The following is a 12,537-nucleotide window of genomic DNA, read 5'->3' on the forward strand; positions in this document are numbered from 1 at the left end:
TTTAATAGTGGAATTTGTAGTTTCTACCAGGCTTCTTCTAAATAATACTACAGTAGCAAAGTGCCTCATAATGGGCTTTTCTCTTTTCTGGGCATTTCAGCCTCTATCAATTTCTATGTATAGGTTTCTATATTAGCTGGGGGTGGTAGAGCAGAGTCAGAGAGCCAGGTTCCAGCTCTGTTTCTGCAGAACATAAGTTATGTCACCTTGGATCAGTCCCTAACATCTCTGCTTCATGATTGTCAAGAACAAGAGATTGAATTGGTGATATAATAGAGACCCTTCAAATATGAACTTGTATGAAAATAATTTATGAACTTATGTAAAACAAGACCATATATATATATATATATATATATATATATATATATATATATGCCAGCCATTCTTACTTGCAAAGGCAAACCTTAAGCCTTAAAAAAATTGGGTCACTACATACAAAGAGTACTAAAATGATATAGGAATTAACAAAAAGTCATCAGAGGCTCTCTTTACTGGTGATACTGTTAACCTTAAAAATAAAATTGCCAGTTATTTCACTAGCAAAAAATGGGTTAATTTGGGAACAGCAGGGAATTACAATGTAGGACAAGCAAGCTACCTCAAAACCGTAGGCAAGTCTAACAAACAAAAGTGAGATGCATTATTTTATGGAAGAGAAACTTGGGAGCAGTTGCATTTTTTTTTTTAAGATTTTATCTATTTATTTGAGTGAGACAGAAAGAGTATGTGGTGTGGGGATGGGGAGGGGCAGAGGGACAAGCAGACTCCCTGCTGAGCAGGGACCCTGACCCAGTGCTTGATCCCAGGACCCTGAAATTATGACCTGGGTGGAAAGCAGATACCTAAACAACTGAGCCACCCAGGTGCCCCGCGAGGGGTTGTTTTGGACAAAAGTCAGTTGGAGAGAAGCAAGAGTTCAGGGTGATAAAAGTTTTCTCATCACCTGAGCTGCAGGGGTAGTGGATTTCTTATAGGAGATGCAATGTACTGCTTTTCCTGTTGGGGCCTGTAACTGATGATTCTTTCCCCTTGAGACTTTTCTGTTAAGGGTCCGTAATTGACAATTCTGCCTGAGATTGATATTGAGTGCTAAGGCTCCCTAGCTTCCCCTTCTAGCCTTGCCAGTCCCCTTGAGATTTCCCTTTAATGTTCAGGATGCACAGAGAAAAAGTTCAAAGTACATTCCTACATCTTAAATCCTTAAGAGGGTGCTGATTAATTACAGTTCTCCATACTTCATATCCAGCATCTCTGTAAGCTCAGGCATTTGGTCCTGTTTCTTATATAAGACCAAATGGGGGTGGGAAGGGGCTGAAAGAGTTTTAATTATTCTTTTGTTTAGATCAGTCATTTCTTAAGGCTAAAGGGTTGAGTCTAAGTATCATAATATTTCTTGAAGGGTGCTCAGCAGTTTCTGGACTAGCTGTCTCTGAATTTGAAGGGACATTCTAAGGGATGAAAGGAGGCTCCTCGTGAAAATCTTGACCAAAAAAAGAATGCCATCTCAGATGCAGAGACGGAGGGCGTGACACTCCAACGCCCAGTTTACTCTTCACTGCCCTCTCCCCGCCTTCCTGGCACGATTTGCAGCTGGGTAAGTTAAGTCACCCGACGGGCATCCTGGACTCGCGCTCCGAGCACCGGGCGGGGCAGTTACGGGCGTCCAGACACAGGCCGGCCGGACTCAGGAACCTGTAATAATGTGGGGGGGGGGGCTCCCTCGGACCGTCCCTTGAGACGCCTGCGGACTGACCGCGAAAAGACTGGAATCTGCCCACGCCGGGCTTAGGTGCAGGTCCTACTGGTCCGCGTGCGGGGTCGCCTCCACAGAAGGGCGACGGGCGTTCCCTGGCAGGTGTAACCGCCGCGTCCGGCCCCGCCCCCGCCGCGGGTCAGGACAGTGATGGGCCGGTGAGGGCGGGGTCGGGGAAAAAAACTGGCGGCTCCTTACGCTCCTCCCGTTGCCTGGTGACGGGGAGGAGGCGGAGCCAACGAGTTAAAGGAGGCGGGTTCTGCACGGAAGGGGCAGGCGTCAGAGAGGCGGCCGCGCAGCCGCCCTTGCTTCTCTCCCGTAGGCGCGCCGCGATCGGCGCCTTGCTTCGCCCCCGCCCTGGAGTCCGTCGTGCGCACGCGCGGACCGAGTAGCCGCCTCCGCCCCTAGCAGGGCTCGCGGCTGGGTTCGTGTCCTGCACCCGGGCAGATACTGTGGGAGACGTCCGGGAGCCGGTGAACCGAGCGGTCTCGAGGGAGGGCGCGGGAGGTCGGGCGCTGGAAGAAGGACCGCGGGGGGCGGCTGCCGTGTCCACCGCGGCTGCGGAAAATGGTGTTCGAGTCGGTGGTCGTAGACGTGTTGAACCGGTTCTTGGGGGACTATGTGGTGAACCTGGACACGTCCCAGCTCACTCTGGGCATCTGGGGAGGTAACGAGACCGCCGCCGCCCCTCAATCTCGTTTTCCTTCGAGCGCCCGGTTGCCGGAGCCCGGCTTTGCTTTCTCGGGGCCTCGGGCCCCTCGCTCGCCCGGCGCCACCACCTGCCGCCGCCCGCCTCGGGGTTAAATTACGTAAAGCCGGGCGGCAGTTCCAGGGCCTGTGCCCGCCAGTTGTTTGTATTCTGGCAGGAGGGGGTTCGGGGGGTGGTGCGGGATGAAAAGTCCCCCTTTTCCGAGCCGGGCGGCAGAGGGGACCCGCGGCGGACTCCGAGGGCGTGGGGGGCAGATCGCGCCCAGGCGCCCTTCCCAGCCCGTCGCCCCGCGCTGTCCGGCTTCAGGTGTGCGGGGCGTGGGGGAGGCCCCGAGACGCCCCCGGGGTGATGTTGTACCCCCTTGGGTTATGACGAAGGCTCGGGAGAGCCCACGGAGTGGCGCACGTTGCCTCGCACGTGAAGGCAAGGCACCGGTGACCGAAGACGTCCTCTTCCTTCCCTCCTTCCCCAGCCCGGGCGTGTGGCTAACCGTGGTGTCTGCTCGGCTCCCCTCTGCGGCCACGCCGGCCGGATTCGGGTTGCTGGCCTGGCTTCGGCTGATAACAGAAAGCGAAACTCATGTGCACAATCAACTCAAATGATTGGCTGTTTTCAGTTCACAACCTGACCCAGGAGTGGGTCACGCTTGCAGGGCTTAGGGATTTCGTGGGTCAGAGTGATTACTTTTTAAGAAACGAGGTGCGCTGTGCGTCTCAGACCTACAAAAGAGGGGGAGGAACCTGCGCCTAGGTGGCTTAGATGAAGGACCAAAGCTTTACTTTGTATCCGTGTCCTTCGGCGCTCTACCTTATTTGGAGGGTTATCATTAGTGCTTTCAGCTGTTTTTGTGTTCTGCCCTTTATTTTAAGCACCCGTTGTAAATTAGATTCCTTTTCCCTACGAAGTGAATCTCCTAGGCCACAATTAGGGTTATTATTTATTTGTTTATTTTTTGGACTTAACTGTTCCTATGTACACACTTTCAGCCCACTTCTGAGATACTCGTTCATCTTGATTTTTCTCCTTTATGAAAGAGTGTGAGTAGATAATTAGTTTGATAGAGAGAACCTCTTGTTACTGCCGTTGGTGTCTGGTACCATGACAGAGCATGAACTTCCTGCAAGAACTACGGACGTGGGTGCCAGCTCTGCATCTCTGACCGGTATCAGAAACTTGAAGATTGTTTCGTTTTGCTTCTCATTTGCAGAGTAAAAATAATACTCTTTGTCTTCACACACCTCAGAAGGAAGCCTTGAAAATATTTTGTGATATGCTTTGTTCTGTAGTGGAAGGTTGCTTCTGCATTCCAGGCGGGGGTCTGTGTAGAGTGTGATTTATGCGTGAATTTATTTAAAGTTTCTATACAGTAAAATTCACTCTTTGCGATGTACGGTTCTGTCTTTCTTGACAAGTGCAATGTCAAGGAATGTATCCACTATCACAATCATACCAAAAAGTTCCATCAGGATGCCAAAATTCCCTCTGCAGCCCCTTTTCAGTCTACCCTTTCCAGCCCCCATATTTCCTGGCAACCACTGATCTGTTTCCATCCTTACAGTTTAATCTTTCCTTCCTTCACCCTTTCTTTCTTTCAAAATATTTTATTTATTTATTTGACAGAGAGAGGGAGTGCGCACAAGGAGGCAAAGCGGGAGGGAGAGGAAGAGGAAAGGGAGAAGCAGGCTCTGCCTTGAGCAGGGAGCCCAGTGTGGGGCTGGATCCCGGGGTCTGGGATGGTGACCTGAGCGGAAGGCAGAAGCTTAACCCACTGAGCCAGGGAGGCGCTCCAGTTTTGTCTTTTCTAGAGTGCCATATAAATGGAATTATATGGTAGCTAGCCTTTGGGGGTATGACTGCTTTTACTTAATTTCACTTTTTTTCACTTCTTACGTAAAGTGAATTTGAAAGTCACCCATGTGTTGCATGCATCGGTATTTCATTCCTATGTTTTTTGAGGTTTTTTTTTTAAGATTTTTTATTGTTGGACAGAGAGAGATCACAAGTAGGCAGAGCTGCAGGCAGGGGGGGGGGGAAGCACCTCCCCACTGAGTAGGGAGCCCGATGCGGAGCTCGATTCCAGGACCCTGAGATCATGACCTGAGACAAAGGCAGAGGTTCACCCACTAAGCCACCCAGGCGCCCCGTGGTATTTTTTATATGGATGTGTTATAAATGTTTATCTGCTGGTTTGCCTTTCTGGTCATTATGAATAATAGAGCTGTTAATAAACATGCATGTGCAGGTTTTTTGTGTGAAAATAAATTTTTATTTCTCTTGCGTTAATACCTAAAAGTGGGATTGCAAGGTCTTATGGTAAATGAACATTGAACTTCTGTGAAACTATGGAGCTGCTTTTCAAAGCAGCTGTACCATTTTGCAATCCCACCAGCATTGTATGAGTGCATAGTTGCTCTGCACCTTCACTAGCATTTAGTATTTAAAAAACGTTTTTTAAGCCATTCTAATAGGTGTAAAGTACTAAAGTATTGTGGTTTTAATTTGCATACCTTTATTGATTAAAGATGTTGAGCATCTTTTCATATTCTTTGCTGTTTATATAGTTCCCTCGGTGAAGTGTCTGTTCAAATCTTCGGCTTATTTTAAATTGGCTTTTTTTCCTTTTTCTGTTGAGATTTAATTTACATACCATTAAGTTTACCCTTTTAAAATGTTACTTATTAATGTAGTTGACATACAATGTTATATTAGTTTTAGGTGTATAACAGTGATTCAACAGTTCTAAAGGTTATGAAATGCTCACCATGATAAATGTTGTCACCATCTGTTGTCCTACAACATCATCACAGTATTTTTTTTTTTTTTCAAAATTTTTTTTTTTTTTTTTTTTTTTAAAGATTTTTTTTATTTATTTGACAGAGAGAAATCAGAGCTAGGCAGAGAGGCAGACAGAGAGAGGGGGAAGCAGGCTCCTGCTGAGCAAAGAGCCCGATGCGGGGCTCGATCCCAGGACCCTGAGATCATGACCTGAGCTGAAGGCAGAGGCTTAAACCACTGAGCCACCCAGGCGCCCCCAACATCATCACAGTATTGACTGCATTCCGTCTGCTGTATTTTTTCTCTTGAATTCACCCTTCTAAAATGTACAATTAAGTGTTTTTTATTATGGTCACAAAATTATGCAACTATCACCACTAATTCTAGAACATTTTCAACACCCCCAAGTAAACCCCCATCCATATCCATTAGCAGTCACTCTCAAATTCTCTGCTGCTCTCCTGAACCCCACCTCCAGCAATTACTAATCTGCTTTATGTCTCTATGGATTTACCAGTTCTGGACATTTCACTTAAATGCAGTCATGCAGTGTAGATGGCCTTTTGTTTCTGGTTTCTTTCACTTTATTTATTTTTTTGAGCTTTGTGTTGTAGCATGTATCGTTTTTTTAATGACTGAGTAATATTCTATTGTATGAATAGATCACATTTTGTTTATCCATTCACCAAATTATGGTCATTTAAATTATTCCTACTTTTTTGGCTTTTATGAGGAATGCTGCTAAGAACATTCATATATACAAGTTTTCTTGTGGGCATATGTTTTAAATTTTCTTGGTATATGCCTAGATGTAGAACTGCTGAATCATATGGTAACTCTGACTTCTGCAAAGGAACCGCCAAACTCTTTACCAAAGTATTTTCTTATTGTTAAGTGTTGAAAGTTCTTTACATATTATGGGTATGAGTCCTTTGTCAGATAAGTGATTTGAAAATATTTTCTTTCATTCTCTTTCAAGTCTGTCTTTTGCAAAGCTAAAGTTTTAATTTTTCAATTTAAACTTAAAATTTCAATCAAGTCCACTGTAGCAGAAACTTTTTATGAGTCATGCTTTGGTGTATGTATGAGATCTGCCTTCCCTGAAGTCAAAGATTTTCTCCTGTGTTTTCTTGGAGAAGTTTTATAATTTTATATTTAGATTTCTGATCCATTTTTATATAAGGTGTGGTATGGGTTGAAGGTTGATGTTCATTTGTTTGCATGTGGTTGCAAATGTCTGATTGTTGCGGCACCACTTGCTGAAAGGAATATCCTTTCTCCATTGAATTATTTTTGCACTTGTAAGAAATTGGGCTTTATATTGTATGGGTTTATTTTCGGATTGTCATCTATCTCAATACATGTGCCCATTATTTCAACAATACCACACTTGTCTTGATAACTCTCACTTTATAGTAAGTCTTGAAATCAGGTAGCATGATCCGTCTAACTTTGGTATTTATGAAATTTTTAAAACAACATATTAGTGTTTTATGTATAGAAGTTGGTTATATTGATAAGTGAAGCTTTAATAGCTTTTAGTGCGTAAGAAATCCTTTGAGAATTTAAAAAGCAGTAATTTTGATAAACTTAAAAATACTTGAAAATTTCAATAATAGAAACTAGATGCTGCATAGGAAAATTGTAAGACTAAATATTTTGTGGTCTAATATCAGAAGGACCTATTGGTTTTAAATGTATGCTTTTGCTAGGTATCAAATAATCCAGCTAATTTCACTGTTAGCATGTTAATAATGTTAATTAGTATTCAGAAGTTACATGCATGTTTTCAAATCTAAGAATGGGTAGTGTTCTGAAAATTTGTTTCTGAGACGATTTTTTGGAACTTGGGATCCATTTTTCCTTGGAATTATTGTTATATATGAATGAAGAGTTTCTAAAAATTGATATAATGTAGCAGAACAGTGGTACTATAGTGGACCCTATAGGAAGTAGGCTTAGTGCAGGAAGCATTTATTTTGTGAGGGGGGAAAGAGGAATTGAACTTTATCTCACACTCTTGGTGAATTTTGATATTGGTATCCTTTTTATGCGCTGCTATTTATAATTCTCCACCCTTTTTTATAAGTCATCTACTTAGGGAGGTAGTAGTGCTTCATAGATTGTGCTGAGCTTCATCTTCCAACTTTCGTAGGCAATCTAGAATTTCAGGAGCTAGGCTGCGTCAGAATGAGCCATATGTGTTTGTTACAGATACAGATTTCTGAACTGTTGTCCAGAGCTTATAATTGATTTATGTGACGTAGTACACCAAAATCTTTTTTTTTTTTTTTTTTAAATAACACAGGATTGTGATGAACAGCTAGGTGCATTTTTAGAGCACTTTCAGGCAAAAGTATTAGAAATTCAGAGACAGAAGCAATGTGATAGAATTATCATTTGTAGTGCAAGGAATACCTGTACTTTATAGCTCCTTCTGTAGTCTTGTTTCGTCTCTTTCTTGTTTTCTTTAAAATTATAAAACTCATAAATTTGCAGGGGTTTTTTTTTGTTTGTTTGGTTTTGTTTTTGGTGGTGGCTATTACACCCGGCATTGTTTTGCAACCTTAGAAACTTCGATTTCTTGTTTTTGTTTTTAACTAGCATATTTTATTTTTGAAATGTTGCTCTCCCAATTTTCTCTTTATAGTAGACTTTATTGATCGTGGCCACCTATTGCATACCCGCAGTATACTAGTGGCTCTGTATTCAGGGCACAATTCCTTTCCCTCTTTTCAGTTTTATTATTTTCCATAATTTTATCTTCCATATCACCTATTTGGTTCTTTGCTTCTTCCATTCTCATTGGGATTCCATCCAGTCAGTTTTGCATCTCAGTTACAGCATTTTTTATTTTGGCCTGACTAGTTTTTAGGTCTTCTATTTCTGCAGCATGGTTCTCTGCTGTCCTCTATGCTATTTTCAAGGCTGGCTAGTATTATTATGACTGTTCTAAATTCTTGTTTTGTTCTAAATTCTCTCTGTTTTGAGCAAGTCCCTGGCTGTGGTTTCTTCTTGATCTCTCTTTTGGGGAGAATTCTTCCATCTTGCCACTTTGGTTAAGTTTGTCTTTTGCATGTTATGAAAGCTTGTTATGTTTCCTGCTTCTGAGAGTAATGCCATATTAAAAAGGGGTCATACACTGCCCAGGACTTGACACTTGAGGAGCTGTTTGCCGTGTGCACTCTGCTGTTTTGTTCTGGCTGCCCTTTCCCACAGGTCAGTCCTCTGCAGACTTCTTCCTTGCTTGCAGCGGGAAGTGTTTGGGTCTTTAACTAGGTGTTTTATTTATTTATTTATTTATTTAGATAAGCCTTGCAGCCACCACATTCACTCCCTCTACTTGTGCAGATTGTTTTCTTAACCTTTGGATCGGTTTCCTAGTTGTTCAAAATGATGTGATGCCGATCTAGCTGTGTTCGAGGGATGAGGCAAGCCCAGGGTCCCCCCTACTACTCTGCCATCGTAACTCCTTTCACTCAGGGCACAACTCTTGATTTGAAGGAGTCCTTCTGTGATAGGAATATGCTGGGGGAGCCAGACAAATGTTTGTTGAAGTCTAGTGGTAATTGCCAATTCTAATTTTTTAAATATTATTTTGACCTTTATGCTTTGAGAAACTTTAATAGAACATTAGAGCTGAAAGGGAATGTTTTATTATGAAAAGTGTTCAAACACACAGAATGGTTCAAGATTTTACAGTCCATATACCAATAATTTAGATTATAATACTAATTCTGTATTAATAGTTTATTGAAATAATCGATATGGTAAAATGCACATATTTAAAGTCTACAGTTTGGCTAATCTTGACATATGTATCCTCTTGGGTCACAATCATGATCAATGTAAGAGAAGTAAGTATCCATCACACAAAGTTTTTTTGGCGCATATCAAGAAGTATCCAATTTTCTGATTTTTGTTGTTGTTTTCTACCATACATACCTCTCTTCCTGGTTTGCTGAAAGTTTGTTTTTTTGTTTTTTTTGTTTTGTTTTGTTTTCCCCTCCAAGAATGTGTTTTGGGTTTTATAAAATGGTTTTTCTTTGTCTCTTCTTATAATCATAAGATTTCTCTTCTTCAGCCTGTTGATGTAATGGATTACATTAGTTGATTTTTTGAATGTTGAATGAGCCTTTCATACCTGGAATAAATCCCACTTGGTCTTGGTATATAACATTGTTGGATTCAATTTGATATTTTGATGAGGATTTTTGCATCTATGTTTGCTGAGAAGTATCGGTTTCTAGCTTTTTTTTTTTTTTCTTTTTCCCCCCTTGTAACATGTTTATCTGGTTTGAGTAATGCTGACTTCTATAAATGAGTTAGGAAGTTTTCCCTATGCTTCTGTTTCCTAGAAGAGGTTATAGGGACTTAGTTTAATTTTTTCCTAAAATGTTTGGTAGAACTTTAGTGAAACTGATCTGAGCATTATGCTTTCAGTTTTGAAAGATTTTTTTTTTTTAAGATTTATTATTTATGTGACAGACAGCGATCACAAGTAGGCAGAGAGGCAGGCAGAGAGAGAGGGGAAGCAGGCTCCCACTGAGCAGAGAACCCGATGCTGGGCTCGATCCCAGAACCCTGAGATCATGACCTGAGCCGAAGGCAGAGGCTTAACCCACTGAGCCACCCAGGCGCCCCTGAAAGATTATTTATTGTTGAAACAATGTCTTTAATAGATACAGGCCTATTTATATTTTTTCTTGTGTGTTTTGCTGGAATGTATCTTTTGTGGGCATGTTTGTATTCCTTTATAATCTTTTTAACGTCTATCGAATCAGTAATGAAGGCCCTTTCATTTGTGGTATTAGTAATTTGTGTCTTTTTCTTTCTTAGTGAATCTGGCTAGGGAGTTATCAATTTTATTGATCTTTTCAGAGAACCATCTTTTGTTTTCATTGGTTTTTGTCTTGATTTTTTCTCTATTTCATTGATTTCTTTTCTAATTCTTCTTTCCTTTTGGTTACTTAGGATTTAATTTGCTCTTTTTCTGGATTTCTAAGGTGGAAGCTTAGATTATGGATTTTAGATCTTTCATCTTTTGCTTTTTTAAAAAATGTCTTATTTAGAGAGAAAACGCGTGCACGCGTGAGAAAGAATGTGCGAGTGTGAGCAGGGGAAGGGGCAGAGGGAGAGAGAGAATTCCAATCAGACTCTGTGCTGGGCACGGAGCCGGACTTGGGGCTCCATCTCACAACTCTTAGATCAGGACCAGAGCCGAAACCAAGTGTGGGTTCTTCAAACGACTGAGCCACCCATGTACTCTTTTTTCTTTTCTAATGAATGCATTCAGTGGTAAATTCCTTTCTAAGCCTTGCTTTTGCTGCATGTCCAATTTTGAAAACTGTATTTTCATTTGATTCAAGATACTTTGCAGTTTCTTTTGAGATGACTTCTTGGGCGATGTGTGATTTTAAATTAATATTTATTAAATCTTCAGATATTTTGTGAGTTTCTTACTTTTTTTTTGTTACTGATTTCTAGTTTAATTCCATTGTAGTTTGAAAGCAGATTTTGTATGACTTTTATTCCCTTAAATTTGTTAATGTATGTTTTATGGCCCAGAGTTTGGTTTACTGTGGTGAATGTTCTGTGTGAGCTTGGGAAGAATAAGTATTCTGTTATTGTAAGAAATGTTCTATAAATTTTAATTAGATCTCTTTATTTTTAGTTTGTCTATGCCTTTGTTTAGAGTGAGTTTCTTGCAGGCATCGTGTTGTTGGGTTTTGTTTTGTTTTGTTTTAACCACCGTGTCAAGTTTTGTCTTTTAGTTGGTATATTCAGACCATTTATATTTGAAGTGATTATTGATATAGTTGGGTTAATGGATATCTATTGTATTTGTAGTTCTTTTTTATTTTTTGCATGTATGTCTTTGCTTTTTAAAATCTTCCCCCTTTTCTGCCTTTTCTGGTTTTAAGTGAGTATTTTCTATAATTTTATTTTTTCTTCCCTTCTAACATATCAGTTTTACTTCTTTATATTTTTTGAGGGGTGATCCTTGGAATTACCAGTATGCATTTAAAACTAAGTCCAGTCAAAACTACATTGCTTCACTGTAGTGGAAGTACAATATAAAGGGTATTCCATTCCATTCTTTTGCTCCTTATAATGTTGCTGTCATACATTTCACTTACCCATAAGCTGTACTTACCCAATGCACTGTTGCTATTATTTTGAATAGTGTTCCATTAGATCATTAATAATGAGGAAAATAAAAGGCTTAATTTTACCTTTGTTCCTTTTCTAATGCTATGTAGATCTAAGTTTCTGGCCTTTGTCATTTTTCTACTCTGTGAAAACGTCTAACATTTCTTGCAAGGGAGGTCTAGCAACAAATTCCAACAGTTTTGGTTTGTCTGAGAAAGTATTTCTTTTTTACATCACCACTTAAAAAATTATGGTACAATACAACATTAAATTAATCATTTTAACAATATTTTCACTTTCAGGTGTACAGCATATTGATTCAACAATTCTGTACATTACCTGATGCTTATCCTCAGTATAGTCACCTTCTGTCACCAAACAACATTTCTGCAACATTATTGACTATAGTCCCTGTGCTATACTTTTCATTTCTGTGAATTCTTTATTTTTCAACTGGACCTTTGTACTTAGTTGCCTTCACCTGTTTTGCCCACCATCCTCCCCCTCCCCCCCGACCTACCTTTTCTCTGGCAGCCACCAATTTGTTCTCTGTACTTAAGAGTCTGCTTTTTGGGGCACCTGTGTGGCTCAGTTGGTTGAGCAACAGCATTTGGCTTCGGTCTTGATCCTGGAGTCCTGGGATTAAGTCCCCTGTCAGGCTTCCTGCTCAGTAGGCTGTCTCCTTCTGCCTCTGACCTTCCCCCTCTCATGCTTGCTCTTTCTTATTCTTTCTCTCTCTCAAATAAATAAGTAAAATCTTAAAGTCTGCTTTTTGTTTGTTTTGTTTTTTAGATTCCACAAAAAAGTGACATCATGGTATTTGTCTTCCTCCAATCTATTTCACTTAGCATGATAACCTCTAGGTCCATCCATATTGTCAAAAGTGGCAAGGTCTCATTCTTTTATATGGCTGAGTAATATTCTGTGTGTATATGTGGGTGGGGGTGTATATATTCATCTATCAGTGGACATTTGGGTTGCTTCCATATGTTAGCTATTGTAAGTGATGCTGCAAAAAACGTAGAGGGGCATATATCTTTTAGAATTAGTGTTTTGGGGTTTTTTTTTTGGGGGGGGGAGCACATACCCAGAAACAGAATTACTTGATCACACGGAATTTCTATTTTTAATTTTTTGATGAATC

The 12,537-nt window shown here is 40.8% G+C and overlaps 1 protein-coding gene across 2 annotated transcripts in view; it reads left to right on the forward strand.

The window, feature by feature from the left end:
• Positions 1 to 2,030: 2,030 nt before the first annotated feature.
• The window catches only part of VPS13A (vacuolar protein sorting 13 homolog A), a 236,683-nt gene continuing 226,176 nt past the window's right edge, over positions 2,031 to 12,537 (forward strand). For both annotated transcript variants that reach the window (XM_080820523.1, XM_080820524.1), the window contains exon 1: positions 2,031 to 2,423. In XM_080820523.1, coding sequence (XP_080676649.1) covers positions 2,324 to 2,423 — 100 coding nt within the window. In that variant the 5' untranslated portion in view covers positions 2,031 to 2,323. The remainder of the gene's footprint in view (positions 2,424 to 12,537) is intronic.

Source organism: Martes martes (assembly GCF_963455335.1).
Source record: "Martes martes genome assembly, chromosome: 12".
Taxonomy (NCBI): domain Eukaryota; kingdom Metazoa; phylum Chordata; class Mammalia; order Carnivora; family Mustelidae; genus Martes; species Martes martes.